General features: G+C 41.7%; 1 protein-coding gene across 6 annotated transcripts; it reads right to left on the bottom strand.

Moving 5' to 3' along the window:
- Positions 1-1223: 1223 nt before the first annotated feature.
- Positions 1224-23829, bottom strand: LOC107202268 (24-hydroxycholesterol 7-alpha-hydroxylase). 6 transcript variants are annotated; one of them, XM_015622818.2, is made up of 12 exons: positions 23512-23829; positions 16955-17090; positions 15999-16173; positions 14266-14415; positions 13311-13404; positions 11738-11836; positions 9758-9848; positions 8607-8740; positions 7687-7782; positions 5760-5861; positions 2831-2918; positions 1224-2098 (listed from the first exon to the last, which is right to left on the bottom strand). In XM_015622818.2, exons 1-11 carry the CDS (start codon positions 23686-23688, stop codon positions 2862-2864), a joined length of 1311 nt encoding a protein of 436 aa, XP_015478304.1. In that variant the 5' UTR covers positions 23689-23829; the 3' UTR covers positions 1224-2098; positions 2831-2861. The 6 variants fall into 6 exon arrangements, with proteins under 6 accessions (XP_015478304.1, XP_015478302.1, XP_015478303.1 ...); XM_015622816.2 differs by having other exon boundaries at positions 5760-5848; XM_015622817.2 differs by having other exon boundaries at positions 5760-5848; positions 11738-11803.
- Positions 23830-23836: the final 7 nt, after the last annotated feature.

Below are 23836 nucleotides of genomic sequence, written 5' to 3'. Positions count from 1 at the left end.
GCCTTTCACTCCCCCAGAAGTTTCTGGATTATTTCCAGGCAGAAGACCCCTTTTAGCTCTATCACTTCACCACCACATTGCTTTACTAATCCACCTCCCTTGTTTTTTTCCACCTTGGAAACTACATCAAGTGCCTGGAGCTGTCATCCACCACAGGGCAGTGATGGGATCCCATAGTCAGGCCCACTTTTCTTCATCTCTGCCATGAGCAGGTATTTCTTTTGTGCCAAAAGCCTACATTTCTAACAAGATATGTCCTGCCTTTCAGGACTCATATTTTCATGGTTGACTCTAGTCTGACTGAGAGTTGCTAAATTCAGTAGCCCCACAGAGATGAGGCTGCTGCAGCTCCACAGCCCTAAGCCCTTTTACACAGATGTGTAAAATATGTGTAGGCACTGATGGTTCCAGTGGCCAGCTCAGACAGAAACACTCAGCACTCAGATAAACGCCACCAGTGGCCTCATCCTGCCCCCTGCTCTGGCAGATTGGGGTGAAGGTCTGTGAGTGCAAAATATTTGTAAAAATCATCACAGAGTCATAGAATGGTTTGTATTGGAAGGGACCTTAAATATCACCCAGTTCCAATCCCCTGCCATGAGCAGGGCCACCTTCCACTAGACCAGGTTGTTATAAGGCCCATTCAGCCTGGCCTTAAAAATATTATGGTCATTTCCAAATTTTAAAATTAAAATATACACTTCCAGGTAATAATACACATTAAATCCAAGGGAATGGTTTTCAGTTATGAAGGAGACACTGGTACAGCAGTAAGGACTGCAGCTCTTGCACAGTTAACCATTATGGGCTAAATTAAAAGTTGGTTGAATAATTTTCCAGACATATAAATCATTGAAGTTGTTCTATCCATCACAAAGGTAAGTCAACCATGTAATGAATTATACAGTGTGTTATTTTCCTCTGCATGCTATTCCCATAGTTTATACTGTTATTGAAACTATTTGTGTGAGGGGTTTTTTTTGCAAATACTTTTTAAATTATGAATAATCTTTACTTATAAGACTAAAAATACATGCCATCTATTATTGTCTGTGAAATCTGACAGCACTTAAAGTGTTGGTACCTGAACTTGTTTGACAGTTTCTTCAAACAACTTTTACTCAGTATTCTTTACAGGATTAAATATTCTTATATTGGTGCATTTTGTTCTATAACTCTGTGGTAGGGAAAGCAAAAATGTTCTAGATATTACACAACCAGGCTCATGAGCAGGAACAGCTTTCCTTGCAATCATTTTTTATTGGAAGGCAAACATTACAGTCAAACTTTTATTGCAAATTCATGCAAGGACTGATTCTGAATCCTGTGGAGCAAAATAAAACTCAGCAGAAATTTTAGGCGCTTCAGTGGAACAAGATCCCAAATGCTTGCAATTTTTCCATTGCAAATTCATTTTATTTGCAATAAGTTGGCACTGGTTGTAGGTAGAGCAGGCCAGACCTTCACCTGCCCACACAGGCAGTGACACACAAGTAACTGCAGTTTATCAGGATGTGGAGCTGACCCAGAGGTCTCTGTCAGGTTGTCCTGGATTTTGTGCACACCAGCATCAGTTTATTGGTTGTTACCAATGTGATTTCTTAGCATGAGGCACCAGTTTCGCCTTCATTTGAAGCACCCTGCAGGAAGCAGTGACCTGGCCCAAGGGAGCTGCTTCTCCACTGGTTCTGGCACAGCTTCCATGCAGGATTTCCAGATTACTGCAGTTTTTTTGTCCTGAATGTTTGGTTGGTGAGTTTAGTATATCAGATTTGCAAAGTCTGTGAATAACTGACCCACAAATTATGAATGCAGCAGGCGAGCTTGGATTGAAGCACTGGGAGGTGGGCAGCCACAAGAGAGCACAGGTACAACTGCACTGGTTTGGCACAGCACAGTGTACAGCACTGAAAGCTGAAATCAAGAACTCTCAGAGAACCTGCCTGAAGATGTGGGATTGAGAAGCAGCTCAGTGGTTCATCCCTCCAGTCTGGGCTGGCAAAGAAAAGTCAGTGCTGCACAACTTTCATTCCCGGCATTTATACCGGACCTGTAACGGTGCCATGGGTTGTTGTGTCCCCACCAAATGTAAAGGGCTCTGAAGAAAGAAGAAAATCAGAAAAAACACTTCAGTTAGTGCAGTTAATGGAATTACCATTCTGCTTTAACATTAAAATATAAACATTCTTGCATCTTCAGTCTTAGAGAACCAAGACCAAATACCAAGAATTATTTTTTGGCTTTGCCAAATCCACTGAGTATGTTCATTCATAGTTAATTATTACTCCAGTCACTCTGTCAGGGTGACTCATGAGCTCTTAAGAAACTCTTGCAGTTTTGAACACTTTCAAAATACTCAAATAATGAAGTGGAGACTGTGCCATTCTCCCTTAAGTGTAAAACCTTTCTGTGTCACAGTTGCTCATTCAGTCTTACCCTAATCATTTACCTTCAACCCCTGAATATGTAGTGGAAGAGCACTATGAGTGTTACACATGATTACATATTTTTAGATTATTAATGATCCCCTTCCATATTTACTGTTTTTGTGAGTAGTAAGTATCAAATCTCTGGTAATGTTTAGGCAATGATGAAACAAAACATTCTTGTAAGCACGTTGTTGTATAGACAGTGCAGCCCCACTAACTGGAATTGCTGGAATTACTCTGGATTTTCTGAGTTAAAACAAAGATAAGAGTTGTTCGTTACATGTTTTATGATACTACCCTCAAAATCTATGTAACCACAGTTAAACATGGTTGTTCAGCTGAGCCTGATGAATGAAGGCTATAAAGATGGGGAATGCTGCACAAATACATGGATCTCTTACCTCCTTTGGCACTGCATCCAACAGCAAAAATTCATACTTGTACAGGAACAGCACAACAAACAGCTGGATTTCCATGATTGCAAACCACCTGCAAGAAAAGGTAGGAAAACACTGGCCCTCCAGACTAACCATCACATGTGTGTTATCATCAGGTAAGAAACGGGGTGTCTTTGACACATTTTACACTCTGTGCTTTAGTTCTGCCTAGAAGTTTGTCTTCCATAGGAAAACTGCTGTAGTTTGTTTGGGTTTGTTACCCAGCAAAGAACACAAAGGTGGCGGCTGCCCCTTCTTTCTGGTGAAACACTGGACTGACAGCATCCCTCTGACACCTATTTTAAACCAGCTCCTTATCATTATGGATTTTTCCACTGTATAAACATTTATGTTCTCCTAACACTTGCTGACTTGAAATAACTTCCTAGGAGTGAGAAGGCAGTCAAACACAGAAAAGGCCATATGACTAATCGTGCTATATAAAGTTATATAATGCAGCTGGGAGCCTGGTGACATCAGAGAGCGGTGACAGTGGGAGTTATTATTTAATGCGTCACCATTAGGATGCAGTAGAAGACCCAAGGGCACAATTTCTTTTTTCTGTAACACTCTCCCAAAGGTCCTTCTTAGGCCAGAGATTTTGGATAACTGCAGGTGAAATCCTCCAGGCTATTGGTTTTTAATGCTGATGTGTACAAGAGTTTTCTGCATTCACCAGTGTGGACCTATGTGAGGCCTTGGGATTACTCACTTGCAGAGTTTAGACATAAGTCTTATATACCCTGTTAAAATAGAATTATCACCTTGCTCTTCTACAGAGAAATGCTAGAAAACCTGGATAAAACATCTGTGGGGGAATTCATAGGGAAAGAGACTAAATGACTGTACATGGAGTTGGCCTGGCAGGTGTGAAGGGAAGCTAAAAAGCCTCACAGACCCAACGTAACTCTTGCAGAGCCACCAGGCTTTGCTCATGGACCCATCCCAGGCTCTGGAGTAGGAAGATCCTTGTTTGTTTTAGCTTGTTTGGATCAGCTTCAAATCCAAATTACCCCCGTGATTTCACTCTGGAATTGCCTTGAGCTTTTGGTGGCCTTGGCTCAGGTGAGTCCAGCACAGAGATATTTTGATAGCTATTAGCCCAGCTCAGGTGGGATGTAGCCCAAGCTCAAAGAGGGCAGCACCATGCAAAGGTGGGTCCTTCCAGTCCCAGCTCTGCACAGCAGGGCCCTGGACCCAGAGGGGACAACACACCCAGGCAAGATAAGCACAGTCACACAGGCAATAACCACCTGGTTTGACCAAAGTAGTCAAACTGACATGAAATTTTAATTTTAGGTAAAAAACATGACACAGAAATGGCTTTTTGGGAGCTCTTCCCACATCAGTTCAGTAGAATATTGGACAGATAAGTTATTTACTAGCTTTCAGTTGGATGAAATTAGATTTTAATTTTATGCTGAACTTCTGCAATGGAGAAATTAAATGTTTCATACATTTCATTTATAGACCTCAATATTGAGATAAATAAAAATGCATCCTGAACTTGAAATATTGTTTCTTTCAGTTGTATGAAGGGAAATCTGCAACCTGGAATCCTTGCCACAACCCTTGATTTAATTTTCTTTTTTTTTCAAGACCATCACATTATTCTTTTACAATTATTGCTGAAAAACCTGAAAGTGTGTGTTACCACGTGGCCTGCCAAAGGGTCTGAAAGGGCTTTTTTGTCTCTCAGCAAGAAAAAGATTCTCCATCTGTTGTCTGTGTAGAAATGTTATACTTTTCTTTCTGAACAAAATTTTATTTGAAAGATGTTATCAAGTCCAGAGAACAGCCTGAACAAAGATATGGGTCAGGATATACAAACAAGCAGCTTTCAGAAACACTGTTTTGCAGCTTTCCCTCTACCTGCAGATGCCTCTTGTGAATGTTGCTGTTGCCCTTGCTGGGAATGAGGCTGTGCTCAGATTTAGCTCAGGAATGTGGTACAAGCTACCAAGGTACAGCAGTAAGTGAGCACTTCCCTCTGGCAAGCCTAAATGGAGAAACCAGTTTTGTTCATTTTGCTAATGCCTTCACAAAGTTTATCTGGCACTCATGTCTAGCTTGCCATAGGGTGGAGATTCCAAAATGCAGATCCTCTGCCTCACCCTCCAGATTCCTTTCTCCACACGGAACTCGAGGTAAAATGACTGGGCTTAAGGATTCTTGGTCACTTTTGTCTCGGAGAAGCCCAACTTTTGAAGGCAGAGGGTTGAGCACAGAGATGTTTGAACACAGGAACAAGGAGCAGCTGGCTCCCTGGGACTTGTTCCAGGAAGAGGGACAGCAGTGAAAACAGCAGAAGGAATGCAGGAAGTACCAAGGCTGGCATTACTGGAGGAGTGAAGTGAGACAGGACCTGCACTTTAAGCCATAATACAATTTTGTGTGCCCTAATGGAAAGACCAGATTCAAACACACAGGAGTCAGTCAAGATACCTAAAGATCAACAGAGATGTCAATGGCATCACAGAGAATGGAAAGAGTCTCAGACCTGAGAAATGTTCTGTAGGTTTTTTTAGAACTGTTTTAAGGCAACCTAAATAACTGTCTGTAAAACGGTGTGTTTGGAAGTGGAGCAACTCTCCCTTGATGAAAAGAAACCTCAGCACAGGCAGAACCAGGCTGAATTTCCTCCCTGGGTGGGGGGCAATATTCCTTCATACACTGGTCTCAGATTCTGCCTGTTCACTGTGACTTCACCTGTCTTTTCCAGGAATTAAATTACTTTCAGAACAGTTTAAACAAGGTGCAGATGATGCTGAACATTAGGAGACTGACAAAGAGAAAAGCAAACACTTTATCTCCAAGAGTAAGAGAAGCCCAGTTCAAGAGAGTTGTTCTCTGCAGGGTTTGGGAATAAATAAACCCCAGCTGTTTCACTGACCTTCCTGGACACTGATGCTTCCCTCCTCCGAATGCCACAAAGCTGTCCAAGAAAGCATTCTTCTCTAAATTTGCCTCTTTCCAACGATCCTGTGGGAAGAAACTTTTTTTTTTCCAAATCAGCCTTATATAAATAAAGCTTAACTTTATTTCTCCAAGCTAAAAATGACCTTGTACAGCTAATCCTCAATACAAAGTTGCATTAATACCATTTTTTTGCGTTCAACCTGTTGGTATTAGAGTCTGGATCCAAAAGTCAACACCAAATCAGGGAAAGAAATTAGGGTCCCATTTGAAACACATTTAGGTGCCTTAAAATGCTGGAGAAGTTTTCAAAATTACCCCTAAAGCAGTTTTCCTATACCTCCTCATTTCCCAATTCCTGCATCTTAAGCTATTAAAATGCAACCTTCTCTTTTAAAATATATCTACAAATGCAAATGTTCAACCAGTACTGAGGGAAGCCTCAGCCACTCATTTTGTCAAATGACAAAACTGTGCCATGACACACACATAGCTCACACACACCTTCCACAGAAAAGATTTTCTAAGACACTCTGCACAGACAAATGCAAGGTCTATGAGCTTTAGCTGGTGTAAGCCGGTGTGTGAGAAGATGACTGATTCTCCACAAAAAACAGCTTCTCTGTACCCAAAGGGATCCCTGCTCCATCCTAAACTGCTTTGAGAGGAAAGGGACAACACAAGGAACAAGGCAATATGGGCTGAAATTCTGGTGGGTGACACTGAGAGAAGCAAATCTCATGACTGCTGGATGACAAACTGTACCAGCCTCCACAAGCTCAGTGCTACTCTGCCAAGTAACACCCTGTCAAGCTTCTGGTGGTAAACTCTGATGAAGCTGTCCCAGAGAAGACATAATCTTGCATTTATCTATTTTAGGGTTTTTTTTTTTTCAGCTAGGGCTGTTTAGAGCTTTCTGAGGAAGAAACCTGGCAGCATAAAAATCCAATAAAGAAAGAAAAAAAATCTCAGTGGTGATGAAGCAAGGTCATACATTTGGAATGACAATGTTCAAGGGGTACTCACCTATTCCTCTTTAAAAAAAGGAAGAGTTCCTAAAAAATAAACTGCTGCATCAGAATTTCAGCTTCAGATTTCAAAGAAGCAGGAACTGTTAAAAGGGATTTCAAATTGGGAAGAGTTTGCTAGAAGGGAAGTTTTGTTTAAATTACTCCTTAATGTATTTCTATAAAAAAGACAAACTGTTCTATATTGGATGGTGCTAAAAAGAGCAGTTACAAGCCTGCCCACACAGCCACCTGCAGTGGAATAATAATCAAGAAACTAGATTAACTACTGAATTAGCAGAGATAATACCTACAAGAAATCATCCAACAGGGAGAGGAGAATACTTGGAAACACAGAATAGGTTAGGTTGGAAAAGACCTCTAAGATCATCAAGTCCAACATTAACCCAGCACTGCCAATCCACCACTAATCCACATCCCCAGGTGCCACACCTACACATCTAAATCCCTCCAGGGATGGTGATCCCACCATTTTCCTGGGCAGCCTGTTCCATTGCCTGACAGCTCTTTCAGTGAGGAAATTTTTCCTAATATCCAGTCTAAACCTCGCCTGGCACAGTTTGAAGCTGGTTCCTCTCATCCTATCAGTTGTTACTTAAGATAAAAGACTGATCCCCACCTGGCTGCACTCTGCTTTCAGGGAGTTAGACAGTGATAAGGTGAAGATCAAAGGGATATTAAAGTAGTATCATATTACCTGGAACATGTCACTGAATTAAAAAGTCTTTTTTATTCCTACAGGCTCCTCCTTTATGTCTCTGTATTCAAGACCATTCTCCAGCCAGATTTAAGCATGTTTGTCCATATGCTTTTATTGTAAAATAAGTGAAAGGGAGAAAAGACAGCAAAATATCCACACTAAGAGAGACAACTTACAGGTTTGAATGTTTCTGGGTCAGGAAAATATTTTGGATTCCGGTGCAACCAATATGGTGACAACATCAGCATGTCACCTGCAGGAATGGTGAAATTCTAAAAAAGAAAAAAATCTCTAAGAAAAGAGCTAAAAATCTCACAAAATAGTCCCTCCTTGGTACTTCCACCAGAGGAAGATCCTAAGAAAATACAAGTGAAGGTGATAAAGCCATGGTGGCCATATTACATGTTCAAAGTTTCTTCCTGCTGTTGCTATTTTTTTCCATAAAACCTAAACAGTGGAGAAGGTGGAAAGATTATTTGTGCTCTGATTTGTTTTTTTTTAGGTATCAAAAAATCAGAAGCATTACTTCTGTCTTTCCTGCTTCTTCATTTACCATGTGAGCTGTTTTCTTTTTTCTAAGAAAACTGTTAAACATTTCCTTCAAATGCAAAGAAATGCAAAGAAAGCCTTCTATAACAATAGATATTAGTTATTTTATGAGTAATCTTAAATAATCATGAGCACTAACTCCTTAAGAGTGTGGGGTTTTCCCCAAACATTTCTTTGCCAGATTCCTGGATGCTGACACCTCCTTTCTGAATGGTAGTGAAGAGGACAAAAAGGAGTCTTATCAGCTACTAAAATGTGGTTCCTTCTACTATACTTATTGTGTCTGATTCCTCTTTTATATGCCATCAGTATCTGTAGTTCAATTCAATTCAATCTTAATTCAAAACTGAAGGCAAGACTGTGGGCTGGAGAATCCAAACCACTCATAAATTAATAATGATAAATAAATCTATTAAAAACAATATATATGGGAGGCTGGGGAATATCTCTACCACTGTAATTTTACCCAGATTTATCAGAAGGGCCCTTTCCAGACAAATCATACAGCATCCTTTGGGGGGAAAAAAAACTCACAACCAAACCTCACCTTAATTCTAATTGGGTTTATGACTTTCTTGGTGATTGCACCTGGAGACCTCAACCGTATGGCTTCCAAAGTGCACCATTTAATGAAAGGGATCTTCTTCAGGGCCTCCTCAGAGACTTCCAGTTTATCTTTACCTGTTATGGCATGAGAAAGAAGACCCCATGTAAAAATTAGATTTCATACTTGTTTTGATACAGGCTGTCATGTCTTGCTTTAGGACTGTGGGTGAAATATTTTAAGACTTCAAGGCATTATTTACTTCCAAAAATTGTCTCTATATTTCAAAGTAAATAAATGGACCCAAACCAGTAAAATTTAAGAAAAGCCACTGAACATAATTCAATAACTCTAAGGTAGGTGCAGATATGGTGCTAGACAGAAGGAGCCAAACAAAGTCACATTGGAAGTTAAAAGTCTTTAGTTCTTCTGTGCTTTCATAGGACACTGCATGGAAATCTCAGGGACCGTAGGCACCAAGATAAGAAGCCATAGCTGAGCTCTTGGGCCTTGTTAACATTAGCAAATGAAACAAGGCCAAGAGAAAGGCTGCATAAATTTTCTTTATTGGTTAGTTACTGACACGTTTCCTGATACAGTTTTGACCCATGTCAACAAAGAGTCTTCTGTGAAAGTTTAACATTTTCCAAGGGACTGCATATGGGAACAACTGCTCCCTATAGGTGACTGCTTTTTGAGAGAAAGAGGTTACTCATGTGGGGTGAACCAAGCTGGAAAAATTGGCCTCTGATGACAGAAAAGAGAACAGTTCCTGGCCTGTTTTTTCCATGAATAGCTGTAACTCTGGTGAACAGCAAACCATGAAAAGCACCTGAACTGAAAGACCTCATCTGACCCTATAGTATGTGCCTGGAAAAAGCACAAGACTGGGAAACACAAATCTAAGTTTAAATGATAGGAATGAAGAAACAAACACATACTGTTCTTTTCCCAGCTTCTATCTGCTAACATCAGAGGTGTTCTGCTTAAAAATACATCTTGAGCATGTACTGAGTAAAGACCTGAGAGCTAGACTCTCTGCTATCAGTAGCACCCTTAGCAGGAACACTCATTGTTCCCAGCCACTGACCAAGCTGGGCCAACACAGGATAAATCACTTCCAGCTTCCAGAAGGACAAAATCAGATTTATTACCTGCTTTTCCAAAAACAGAAGCCAGGTCTTCCATGACTTTCTTGTAAATAGAAGGATTAGAGAGTATGAAAGCAAGGGTCCAAAATGCAACCTAAACAGAAATTTTGAATTTAGGGACATGGAACAGAATGACAGTATCTTTGTATCAAATCACAGAGGCAGGTGAAAACACTTGCACTTTTTTTTGTATTTGCCTGTTGTAGTTGAGCTGCCCGGGGAGCTGTGCTTCCTGGGTAAATCCATATCTAAGGGCTCAGCTCCTGGGAGATTATGTCTAGTCATCTGCTGTGTACTTATCTTTAGTGAACATTATATAGCTTTGGCCTTGAGCTTTGAAACACAGAATCCTTTATTTTCAAATAAGGTGTTAAATGAAATAATAAATCATCATGAATGATTAGTTTTAGCTGACAGAATGAAAAAAAAATAAATTCATACTAGCATTTACAGAAATGCAGTTAAATAATTTTCAGGGCATTGTCATAGTGAGTCACACTAAAATGGGCAGGAAAAGTTTTAATTAACAGCAAAACAAGGAGTAGTATATCCCCTTTAGAAATAATTTGCTAACTGATTATGCAATGAAGTTGAAAATCAAGAAATTTAGGAAAGGAGAAAATCCTCTTAAGTAGGATGAAACCAGAAGGACTGGCAGCAATGCCAGGAGTCTCTCTCCTCTTGCTGAGCTAGCAGGAGGTGCAGCCTGCACACAGATCTCGTTGTGGGCCATCTGTGCTGGTGAAGGATGAAACTCTGACTGTCATTTCCCAAACAGACTGACATGGATGCAGCCCTCCTTCTGCAAAGCAAATCTTGTAGCTTAGCTTTCCTGTACAGTGCTTGGACACTGTGGCTTCACACCGTGGCCTAAGAAGGAATAACTGAATTGTTTCAGATAAAAGGGTTTAAAGTACTTGTAAAAAATTCCCTTGGAAGGTGAAAGGCCTTTTCTTTCGTCATTCCATTCCCCAGAACAGTGGTTGTGACTATTCTGAGAAACAGAAAAATATCTGTATGTCTATTTACAGCTGAATATTACAGAAGTAAGTGTTGTGGAAGGAATGTCAGTTATCCTGATAACAGACAGCAGGCTATGCCTCCCACTTATGCCAACACGTGAATCCACAGAAACCTCATTGAAATGGATGCATTTCCCTTAGGCTAAACTGCAGCAATATCCAATCTCCAAAAAAACATAGATATATCCGTTAGGGGGACATATAAAAATAACTCACTATCATGTTTTTCTAAATCACATCTGTAATGGACATAACTGTGCTGGAAAGAGCTTAGTAGTCATGGTAAATAAAGGATGTTTTTGCTGCTATGGATTTTTCATCTGAGAAATTTCTATAAATGTCTTTGGTCAGCCTAAGATGTGTTAGATATATTGGGCTTGTTAGCATACTTATATCAGTATCATTAATCCAGCAAATCCTTTTCTAACACAGACAAAACTTAACAGCTCTACAGTCAAACTATTGCTTTTCTTCCACTGGCGTTTATACAGCAGACCTCCCAAAAATGAAAAAAAAAAAAAAAATAAATAAAAATAAAAAATCACTCTAGGGTTTACACACAAAAGAAGTTACTCTATTATTATGCTTTTGATATTCTTTACAATTGGTAACACTGGGGTATCTGAAATAGTCTTTTCTATAATACAGCCACAGTGCTTCAAAACAGAGTTAAATGCTCTTCACAGCTTAAGACTGTGATCTTAATAGCTGTGAGGCTTATGTTCCTGAAATGTTATGACAGGGGACAACATAATTTAGGAAAAATACAAGAAGAGCTTTTCTTGTCATTGCTTCTGTGACATTGCAGCCTGGGTATATTTGGAGTGATGCATGTGGGCGTGATAATCCCTTCTTTGGAATCCATGGAGTGTGTGTGACCTCTGCTTCAAAGCCTTTCCTTCCCAAATCCAGGCTTTGGAACAGGAGAGAGAGAAGGTGTTTCTGTAGCTGATGTACTTACAGGCACAGCATTTGCTTGGGCAGCCCAGAGCATCAGGAGACCATAATTGGGAGCTAGATGTTTTCCCTGTAAATTATCCAGGAGATGTTGTAGAAGTGTCTGTTAGAATAAAAGAAAATATTCTATTTCCAAGAATATATTAAAATGTAGTTTGTGGCAGGGCTTACTAGAACTCAAGGACTAGTTTCTCGAAGAGAAGTAATGTTAGTTATGGCTTTTCTGGAAGGCGCATTGTAGAAATGACAGCTATTAAGAGCAAGTGAGATTCACACAGGCAGAGGTCCAGGAAAACTCAGTGCACCACATGAATCCCTCCTGAATACTTTCACTGCTCTTTATTTCCTTAAAGTTTTAGAGGACTGGTTTCCCTCACTCCCCATTGTTGCTTGTATATGGGAAAAAGGAAAAAAAAATCTCTATTCTAATCCCTGTCCTACACCTCTGCTTTAAAGAACCTGAAAATGGGAATGAGCCAGTTGAATGAATGGAAATGAAGAAAATGTTCTTTCTGTTCATGCCAAAAAAGTGCTTGCTATAAAGAGATGGTCTGACATATCAGCAAACTCCCTAGTTTCAGGCACTTCATTGGTGACCTAAGCAGTGACTTCAATGGGCTGATATTATTTGAAACTATAGCAACTGTGTAATGTTCTAGGATCAGCTTTTGTTTATAATATTTCCTTAAATGCAGGGCAACCATGCACTTGAGGGAAAGCTTCCTGCCTACTTTTCAGAGGAGGAAAAGGCTGACCTTGAATAAAAAATGGCTGATTTTTTCAAAATTCCCATCCAACCTAAGATGCCCAAGTTTGTGCTTCCTACTTCCTGCACCTTCTTACCTCCCACCAGCTCCTCTCCAGCCTTCTCTTTCTTTCTGCTAATCTGGTTTATTTTATTAAAGAAATTATGGTATGTAAAGCTTTTGAAGTCTAAATAAAACCTGTTTTGTTTAATAGTCTGTTCTACAACCATTTGGTAGATCAAAATTCCCAGGCCAGTCTGCCGTCACGTTTGTCAGCCCTATCAGCAGAATTTCTGCCAGAGCCAAGGAGAATAACCAGGGGAACAATTTATCTCAGCTTTGACACAATCAGTATTTAGGGTACTTGGCTTCCAATCCAGTAATCTGCTATTTTCTACCAGTCTGGCTGTTGAAGGATCTGCTCAATCTACACCAGGCTTTATAAATAGCACATGTAGGGTTTGGAAGTTTCACAGCACGGTGCCCTCAGATAAACAACTGAAGGGTCTTTCTCTCACCTCTTTCAACTGCTCACTGCAGTGTGATACTGCAGGCTGAGGATGGGTCATAGCTCTGAACCCTTGCCTGAAAATTCCTAAGGGGAAGATGTTAATTCTCAGAATTGCTTGAAATAAACTAAATGGAGGAACAGGAGTCAAAGTTATGGGTCTGTCCTACTGCAGGTGACAGCAATACTGGAACATTTGGGTATAGCTATAAAAGCTGGCATATTTGACTTACTTCTTCCAGTACTAAAGTAATTCCTGCCCTCCATCACTTCAGTCAGAATATACAACAAAGTCATCTTATTTCTTAGCCTCGGATGTTTACCTTGGAGGCAGTCTCTGAAGGGTTGGTCCTTTCAGCATCCAACACTACTTTCTCAAATAATTTTAGAAGCCATTTTTTGGATTTAGACCAGTTCCTGTAAAGAAAAACAAGAAGCACTGAACTGAAGCAGCACAAACCAACATTTCCTTTTCCATGAGAAGCACTCCTTGGGTTGTTTTACAAAAGCCCCTGGACAGCAGTCAGCTGGTGAACAGCCAAGTGTCAGTCTGACTGACAGAAGTGATGACTGGCATGAGGAACAGCACATCCAAGGCTTCACCTTGGCCAGACCTCCTCTTGCAGCCAGGATGTGGGACTGTAATACGCCTACATTTTCATACCTTTCAATGACAGGTTTTCATTGTTGATTTGGACAGGTTGCTTAGGCCAAACTTTTTAAGAATGATCCTCTTGAAGAAAATCAAGGCCACATTTTTAGAGTATCTTCAATTCCTTCTGAAGGTATTTTGAGGTGCTAAAGTGCAATGATGGCCCTGAGAGCACTGACAGTGTCTGGAAGAACCTCCTCAGGGTTTGGATGTCTCTACCCAAGGTCAATTCTGTGACAGTGCAGCCATGTAACCTGGGACTAGTATTGGGAAAACAGCTGTGGTGTGGAAAAGAGCAGAGAGACACCTCATTGGAGGCCCCCTGAGCTTGGGACTAACACTTAGGCTCAGGCCTTTGCCCTTCACCCTATTCTGCTGCTCCCTGACAGTTCCAAGCTGGGCTCTGCTCACCTAAGCCAGGTTGTTTCTGCTTTGTACCAGGAAAATACACAAGATAAGGTCAGAACTTTTTTGAAGCATTTAGCTAAAAGTCTACTTCACCTGAGGGCACACCATCAATATGAACTGGGCATCATCCTCCAGGAGAAATGTCTCCCATGGCTGATACTGCAACAAGATAAATGTCTGTAGTGGGTACACCACAATCATCATCTCTGCCCCTTTACCTCAGGAAGCACTCGGGCATCTGAGAAGCATATTCAAAGTCCTCATCATACTTCTGAAAATGCTCTTCAAACTCCTTGATTTCACTCGGACTGGTTGGGCAGATGCCCTTCCCAAACAGGGTGTTCACCACCGCTGGATACATGACATGCCTGCAAGGACAAGGTTCCCAAGACTTAGGGGCCACAGAGAAGCTGGTGCAGGAGTTTTAGACCAGGACGCAGCACTGGATTGCCAGCCCTGGAAGCTGTAGGACTCAAGGGTCACACCAGTATGGAAGGGCTGGCACAAGGCTCACACCTCACCCACACACTGATTTCAGATTTTAAACAGAGGCAGGAGATACAGAGACCTCAATCTGGTCTTCTACACATGGCTGAACTTCACGAGTTAGGGTTTGGTCTCATGAGTAAGAGCAGAAAGGCTCTGACCTCTGAGGTCCCCTTCTCCCCAGTAATCACCCCTCTCATGTCAGCTTGACCCACAGGAACCTTCTGGGCATTGTACAAACCCCTCTGGACCAAACATCCTGAAACATCTGTCCTCTGGCTGCAGCTTTCCTGGGCAGATAACACCTTTTTGGTTTCTTTTCATCTCACTCTTTCTCACTCTGTTATCCTGCAAACTCTGAGCTCCTTCCTAAGACCCTTCTCCTGTACTCAAGAAACTCTTGTGCAGCCTTTGCTGTGTCCCAGATGCTGCCAAGTGAGTATTTCAGAGAATAGCACTCCCTTTTCTGATTTTCTGTAATTAGGAAGAGGGGGCCATCTGGTGGCTGTATGGGTTTCATTCTGAGGCAGCTAAATAACAATTATTCAGAATGTTGCATTCCAATACTTTTACTTTATTTAGCAAAGCAGAACTGATCACCCCCTATCATATTTCAAAGTCCCTCTCCCTCACATTTTTCCCCAGTTAATTCGAATTGCAATATCTGCAGTGAGAGGGGATGAGATTTAATTGCAATAACAGCTGTATCTTACTGCATTATGCAGAAAAAGGCAGCAGAAGACAATCTGAATGTGAGGCATTAGAAACAGGTCCAAACCAAAGGCAGTAGCTGTCCCCATCCCTGGGAGTCTTCAAGGTCAAGTTCGATGGGGCTCTGAGTAGCCTGCTCTAGTGGAAGGTGTCCCTGACCATGGCAGGGGATGGAATAACAGAATCTTTAAGGTTCCTTCCAACCCAAACCATTCTGTGATTCCACTGAATATTCAGCTTTTAGTACAGATGGACTGACAAGATATAGGTGCTGCCCCAGATAATCAGGAAAAAGAAGGAGTTAAAAGCTTTGTTGCTGTCACATAAAACATTTTTATTTTTTTTATGTGAAGTTCTGGCAGCTAAGTCAGTGGCAGAGGGCCTTAGTTAAGCTTCAATCTAAGCTTGGCTCAAACATGAAAAGTTTCAACCTGCAGAAGATTAAGCATTTTGTCTGTTCCTAAGTTCTTCATAAATATGTGAAGCTTTTATCCCATCTTTTGGAAAACAGGGTTTGTCGGAACATTTCGTGTTTCCTTTTTTCTTCCAAACAGGCAATTCAGATGCTTCTCCTGACTGGGAGAAACACCTTTACACGAAACCCTGTCCACTCTGTGAGCCACCTGCAGCCATGAAGCTGTAATGAGCATCCTGACAAAACTTTTGTAAGACTGGGCTCCAGCTGCTTTACAAAATCATTTCTCTCCCATGTAGGACACCCCTGAGTTCGAGCTGTGCAGCAAAACTCCCTTACCTTACCAGGTCATTGAGGTCACCTGTGCCCTCCGTGCCCAGGTGAGCCATGTGCTCATGGAGCTCCTTACACAAAGTGCCCGAGAACATGTGCAGATTAGAGGGACTCATTTTCCCCTTCATCATGCTGTAGAGGTTACCATGGTTCTGATAAAATGCTTCTGCAGGAACAGAGACTAAAAACAAAATGAAACAGAAATGTTTTGGAAAGTAGATTTTTCACTGAAAGATAGAGTGAACATTTTTACACATAACTTTTGACTTTAATTTAAATGCCTTAACCCTCATTTTTCTAAAGTAAAATTCCCTGGAAGCTGCCTCGTAACCATGTGAAGATTTCAGTAATGACTCTGTTCTCCCAATCTGTGTAACATCTTGCTTCATGAAGCTTCAGTGCCAGAACCAACAATCCAGAGACTTCCCCCCAGTGGGATGTACAGAGATGTGCAGGTGCACCATAAAACTGAATGAAGTTAAAAATAATTTATCCAAAGAAAAAAAGTTTGTGTCTCCATGCTATAGCAGTACATTCTCATAAACATCTCATCCTTTTCTAATGACTGCTCTACTATTGTGTAGCAACTAATTATTGCTGCAAGCTGATTTTCCAATGAAGTGATAGAATTACCTACAACTGCTCTTAACAGGGTACATGCAGGTGGGGTGTCTAGTCACAGCAGAGGACCTGACCTCAAACTGGAGTTGCTGGATGGTAAAAGTAGTAACAGTCCCTGGATCAGAAACTTCTGATTCCTTGACACTGAATCCAAATCCCTCAGCCAGTTTACAGTACTGGGTCATCATGAAAAAATTGAATTTCACCATTTCATAGCATGGTCATGAATTAAAATAAGCATTTAAGGCATGATCAAAAAGCCACCAGGCTTTTGGTTGGGATTTAATGTTCCCAAGTAACTAGATTTGGTTTCCTTTAAAAAAGAGACAGGTCTCAGTTACCGGCATTCTTGACAGCTTGTTGTACCGCCTGCTCAAAATTTAAGTCTTCAGATTTAAAAAATGCTTCAGCTCCTTCCTCCTCAGTCACAAAAGTGAACCGTTTTCCCAGAGCAAATATTGTGAACACAGGTCCATGCTGGAACAAAGAAAGATTTCCTGTCAGTACACTGTTACACTTTGCAGGAGCCCCAGCACGACTTCAGTGCTGCTGAGAGGTCAGCAGGGAGGACCTGACCATTCCTGCTGTCTGCACACCTTGGCTCAGAACTGCACAAAGGTGAACATGAAGCACACCAAAAATTGCAGACTTATGACCACAAGGAAATTGCATAGTAGAAGAGATTCCTTCTCTTAATTAACACTTTATATTTGAATTACATTGCAGTTCAAACAATACAACCTACGTGGACTTAGAGAACCCAAGGGATGGATTACCTACTGCATCCCTTGGCTGCCACAGCAAGGTACCAATACTATAAAAATCCTATTATTTCAGTCTACACTGTTTTTAGCAAAAACTCCACCCTCCTGTATATTTTTTAATATTTCAGCTTCCCTTCCCTTCCCTTCCCTTCCCTGTCCTGTCTCCTAACACCAATGATTTCTTTCTTGTAGAGACTAATATCAAAATAGCTAAAAAGCTTTGAGCAGAGCACATTGACTGACATTCAGGAAAGCTTTTTGATGCCATACATCATTCTTTCATCTTCCCTTAATTTAATATCCTAGAAACTTTCAGCAACAGGCATTCAATTCTGAGTTCCTACATTGATAAAATTATTCCTCATATTTGTAAATACTCTAAACTAGAAAGCCAATGTGCAATATGTACTGACTGTCAGATACAGGCATAAAATATCATTCTACCTTCCTCACATTGTTTATGCCATTGACTTTAACCATTTATTTTGCTGTCGGTGTCTGCAGTGTAAATCCTGCTTCATCAAAAGCTCTTTGAAGCCAAGGAAAAGATTCCTCCTGACACCAGCTGAATTTTGATTCTGTCCTTCAACTGCAAATTATTAAAGAAGGAATGGCAGTTCAAATTCTCTGGGTGATAATAAATAAAATATTGTTTTAATAACAAGTGTTCAAGGCCAGGTTGGACGAGGCTTTGAGCACCCGTCCACTGGAATTTGTCCCTGCCCATGGCAGGAGGTGGAACAAGGTGAGCTTTAAGATCCCTTCCAACACAGACCTATCTGTGATTCTATGACTCTGTTATAGCTAAATTTCTAAAACAGCTTTTTTGATGTCCATGTCCTCATCCTCAGTCTGGATAAAAATTAGTGAATTTGTACTGTGCTTGTTTTTAAATTAGATTTTTTTAATTTTAAATTAACATTAAAATGTACTTAAACTAATTTTAAAATAAAATTAAATTTGAACTAATAGAAACCTGCAATAACACTTAATTATTCAATTAAGGTCGCACTCAATTAAAGATTGGAGCACTTTATTTTAGGTGATTACATGTGAGCAAGATGTCTGAGCTCCCATAATAGACAACAGAAATCAATTCTGTGCAGTCAGGGGATCCTAAAAGCCAGTTCACCAGACCATCTCCTGTACACCTGTTTCTGGAGGGAGCTGAACTGCCCTTGGACTCCACTGACAGCACTGATTATGTGTCCTGTGACCATCTTGGTAACCTGCAAACGCCCACACAAACAATCTGCATTTATATCTCATCCAACTTCCTGCAACCTACTCAGAATCATTAAAATTACACCAATATTTATCAAAACTGAAATAAGAAAGTTCCATAGAGGGCCTTCTCCAGAATAAGTCAGCCTCACAGAGTAACACTGCAATGGCAGATATTCAAACACAGATCTTACAGAAATAAAGAAAGCAAAACATTGTGTCCAAATAAATATGACATTTGGTAAATGCAATGCAAAATTAAACTACTAAAAAAGGTTTGAGAATCAAACTAATAAAGGCAATCTGCCTCCCCAACAACAAAGCCTTTTCAGAGCATGCCAGATGCAGGAATTTTCCCAGTGTGATGCTGAGCCTGAGAAATATTCAAGGTGTAGGAAACCGAGTGGGGAAGGAATCTGAGGTAGGATTGCATCAGTGTTAGACAAGTCCCACCTTGGAGCCTTTCACTGAGAGTGATGGACTGAGACCTTGTTTTGAAGGGAGTATTGAACAGAATAGACTGAAACAAGTTCTGGGTAAAACAGTGATAAACATTTCAATTCAGAACTCTTGGGGAATTAAAATAAGAAGTTGCAGAACTCCCTACTGTGATCTCTTGAATCATCTTCAGCGACAGGAGGATGGACAGGCAAACGTGGTGCCAGAAGGACCTGGAAAGCCTCGAAGAGTCATTTTAGTACTCAAAAAATTACAGTAAGAGTTATTAAAGATTAGGATTAGTAGTGGATAAATACACTGTACTGAAAAAGAGCCCAGTACAGCTTTTAGGGAGACATAAAGTTGTGTGGTGTTAAAATTCATTCCTTGGAAGAAGAGCTAAAAGTTTACTCATGATCTGGAATCATTTAAGAGTCTGAACAATGAGAAGACCTAGAAATATCATAGAAGAAGGCTTAGAATAATGGCACTCTGAATTGACTCCAGAATTTATTATGCAAGTGCTAATAAATGGGTTTAAACTGAAAGCAAGTAAATTTGCATTGGATATCAGGGAGAAATCCTCTACTATAAGGGTGGTGAGGCCCTGGCACAGGCTGCCCAGAGAAGCTGTGGATGCCCCATCCCTGGAATTGTTCAAGAGCAGGTTGGATGGGGCTCTGAGCAACCTGGGATAGTGGAAGGTGTCCCTGTTGTGGAAGAGAGGTTGGAATGAGATGAGCTTTACGGTTCCTTCCAACCCAAACCATTCTATGATAATTAATCTGGAGCTCTTATCTTGCTAGGAAAGGAAAGGAAAAAGGACAACAAACATCTAAACCCATCCTGTACCTGCATCTTCAATTGTGTTTCTGCCCATTCCATCTCTGCAGGATATTCTGAGCTAGTCAAAGGGACACACAACATGCATGAATATTTCAATAAAAGGAGATTAGGTGGACTTAGATACCAGGAAAAGGGGAAAAGATAGTGATTATTCTCAGTTTCTCATAATGTAAAAATTAATGGGCTTGAGGAGTTAGATAGTTTAAACCAGATAGAATACTTTATTCATATGGGTCATAAGTAAATTATGGATTCACTGCTGTGCATTGCTGTGAAGCCAAACTTAGACACAGGGTAACAAAAGAGATTTAGTCAAATCATCTGGATGCAAATTCCAGCCTAGCAAACCCCTAAACCAGGAGCTGTGAAGAAAAAGCAGGAGGCTGCTTTCTCTGACCTAGGTGTGCCCTTTACACCCTGTTACTGTGCTCTCCTAATGGCTGCTGTCCCAGACAGACACCTGAATAACCAGACTGTTCATCTGTCAAAATGTGTCATTACATCGACATTAGACTGCAATAAAATCACCTCCTGGAACGAGCTGTGGGGCAGTTCTGCACTTGTCTTATGGGAAGGTACCAACAGAGTGCAGGCTCTGCTGCCAGCACTGCACCCAGAGCATTACTGCTCTGAAACAGCTTTTAAGGAAACCTCACAAGAGAAAGAGATATAGAAAGGAAAATAAAAATCCTTTTAGGATTTACTGCTTTCACTCATGAAAGCTAATTTTTTTTCCAAAGATTGGGAAACACTTCAGTGCCACAGTGACAGGCAGATTCAAGCCTAAGGAAAGCAACACTCCAGAGAAATAAAAACTTCAGAAGGTCATTCTCCAAAATCCCACAGGAAATCAGGGAAATAGTCATATTCCCCAGGGACACTGACAGCAACCACGCTCAGCCCAGACAGCTGCATTGCACCAGGAGCCCTGCTGGGAGCACTGGGTGGGTTTCCTCTCCCCTGGGTGCACAAACACAGGGCCAATGCCATGACCACTCTCTAGCTCAGGGACTGCAGCATTTTGCTCTTCTACATCTGGGGTTGGTCACAGACCTTCAGTGACTCAGCTGTGGACACTGACTATGGAAATGTCCACCAGAAGCCTTCTCCAGCCTGCTCCCCTCCAGGAGTGTAACCCAGTGAGCCATTCCTCACCCAGCCACACACAGAAAGGCCAAGAGTCCTGGGACACAGCACCTTGTCCCAAATCAACACTCACTCTGAGAGTGAGCTATAGGTCCCACAGGTCCCTATAACAGTGCAGAACAATCTCCTGGGTTTAACTTTTCCTGTTTGCTTAATCAGCAAACTGACGAGAAGAATTTGAAATTCCTAACTAACTCTTACCATGTTCGCCAGGTGAAGTGGGGAGCCACATCCTTTGAACCCCTCATTAAGCAGCTCACCCTGTGTTTTATGTTGCATGGTGGCTGTGGTTACTCCCCCTGCCCACTCCAGACTGCTGCAAAACTGCTCTCACCAGGCAGCTTCAGGAGGAAGAGGTGGTATCTTTTATTAGATGAGAGATTAAATATTTTATTAGAGCAGGGGAACTTTCTTTTCTTAGTCCCAGTGATGACACAAGGGGGAAAGGAGGCAATTCTTCCAGCCCACGTGCTCTTCCGTGGGAGGAAAATAGAAGCAGCAAACTCCAAGCAAAGGGCAGGCTGGAAGCAGTGGAACTTTACTGTGTTACCCAGAACTTGAGAGAAAAACCAGGGAAGGTTTGACACAAAAGGAATTAAGGAAGAGAGGAATTAAGAAAGAAAGGAATTAAGAAAGAGATGAGGGTCACTTTGACAGTCTGAAGGATAAATCAGAGGAGGAATTTTCTCATTGCAAGAGTCTCTCCTGAAGATAAGGACCTTGCAGAGATGAAGAGGTTTCACACTGCCTAAAGCCTCTTTCTGCAACACCTTTTACAAGGGCAGCTTGCTCATACTAAGGACACAACCCTGTTCTGGCAGCACCAAGGAGCCTGGAATTACTGCAGACATATTTTGCAAGCCCTGTAGTGCCTGTTAATGACCCCTCTGGCAGCAGGAGTGTTTGTTTGGCTGTACTCTGCAACACTGCCTACTCTTTCAAAAGGGAGAAGGCAGGAAAAGACTTACTTTTCCCGGCCTCAGCATAGCGTGCCAGTGTGGGAGGTGGGAAGGGAGGGAGACTTTCAGTGCCTGAGGAGGGCTTAAGGAGAGGAAGGGGACAACAAACAAGTGCCTTCCTCAAAGACAGGGAGACTGTCAGGTGATGGTGCTGCAGGCAGGTGGCCAGCCTGGGAGGGATGGATGGAGACATTCCCCTTGGCCGAGGGAGACCACAGGGACAGGTCACAAGGAGCTGCTGGACTTAAAGGAAAGGTCCTACCAGCAAACACACAGTAAAGGGAGAGATGTAAGAAAACTTCCTTCTTTCTTCCTTCCTTCCTTCTTCCTTCTCTTCCTTCTTTACTTTGAGTTTTCACCCATTGAAAATGTTTCTTGTTCTAGTTTCTGTCACAAAAAAACCCCAGAAGTTTATAAAGTCCTTCAGGTACTTCTGGTGTATGCAAATGTGTCAGCAGCTGCCACAGCATCAACCTGGAGCCTAGAGGGTCTCGTGGCAAATGAACACCAAAATTAATTAACCCAGAGTCAATGAGTGTGCATTCGCACAGATGAAAGCTACAGGAAAGACACAGTAATATAAAATTAAACCTGGCCTGTCAAACACACAGAAAAGCCAAGAAACTCCAGATCATACCTCTGAGCTTTACCCCATTATTCACCCAAGATGCTTTAACAGAAGATTGACAACTCTTATTGTTCTCAAAGATCAGACTTAATCCTCTGCTTCAACACCATGAGTTTGTAACAATACATAAAGAAATACAAATATGAAATCTAGAAGTTCAAAATGAAAAAGCAAATTTATTTATGTGTTGTTTTGTTTTCAAATTTCAGGATGTTACAGTGGTTTCATTTTTAGCTAGTTTTTGCAAGCAGTGGGTTGCATGATCCTCCAGCATGGAACACTTAAGGCTGACTACATTGTAGTAGCAGGTGACATAATCCCTGAATGAAAGTGGGAAACTGGAATTTATGTCAGTTATTATTAAATATCTACAAATTAAGAATTTGATCTCTTTCTATCTGACAGACACAGAAAAAAAAATCAAGTCCAGGAGGTAAATCCTTACCTCCATGTTTGGTTAAGATTTTTTAGGATGGAAAACTTTTGTTTGCCATGCACCTCTTTGTGTTGCTTGAATGCTGAGGGGCAGCAGCTGGTGCTCAAAAATCTCACCTAACTTTAGGCATGCAAATAAGTAGTTTCTGGTCCCAGCACTTGACACAGAGCTTTCCACATTATCTGAAAGCAAGCTTAACACACAGCCAGGCTGCAAAAGCAAAACGGCAGAGGTCCAAGCAGGACGATCACAGCACACAGACCGTTCCTGGATCAGATCCACAACTCACCAAAGCTGGAGATGCTAAGCCGATTCTCCACCATTTAAATGTTCCTGACGTTATAAAACGTGACAGAAAAGGGCAAAGCTGAAGGCAGAAGTTTCTGGTTGCCTTTCCCCTTGCAGGCAGCCACCCTGAGCAGGCACCCACGAGCAGGCACGCCAGCACACGCATTACCTTGTTTCTGGCTTGCTCTATAAACTCCAGAGGAGCTTTCCCGAACTGAAACGCGGCTCCAAACCAAGGGATCCAGCTCCTGATGCAAGGAGGGGAGCTCGGGTTTCTCAGCTGAAACAAAAGAGCCTTGACAATGAGGAGTCCCAGGAGTGCTGCCAAGAGCAGAGCGAGATCCATTTTGCCTGCTCGCCGCCTGTCCCAGCCCCGGCAGCTGCTCCGCCTGCCCGGCCCCGCTCCGAGTTCATCGCCAGGAGCTGCGGAGCGGCCCTGCCGGCCGAGCCCTGGGCAGCGCGGGGAACAAACCCTTGCTCTGGAAAAGTTCTGC

Source organism: Parus major, chromosome 3 (genome assembly GCF_001522545.3).
Source record: "Parus major isolate Abel chromosome 3, Parus_major1.1, whole genome shotgun sequence".
In the NCBI taxonomy this organism is placed as follows: Eukaryota; Metazoa; Chordata; class Aves; order Passeriformes; family Paridae; genus Parus; species Parus major.
Note: the sequence above shows the minus strand (reverse complement) of the source record. Positions and strands in the feature narration are given on the sequence as shown.

What these genes read in the sequence shown, in the direction of transcription:
- LOC107202268 (XM_015622816.2), bottom strand. Translation starts at nt 23,688, where the DNA reads ATGGATCTCGCTCTGCTCTTGGCAGCACTCCTGGGACTCCTCATTGTC. An exon ending in ACCCAGAAACATTCAAACCT is followed by an intron (nt 5,849 to 7,686) that starts GTAAGTTGTCTC and finishes TTCTTCCCACAG; the next exon opens with GATCGTTGGAAAGAGGCAAA. An exon ending in AAGCATCAGTGTCCAGGAAG is followed by an intron (nt 2,919 to 5,759) that starts GTCAGTGAAACA and finishes CTTTTCTTGCAG; the next exon opens with GTGGTTTGCAATCATGGAAA.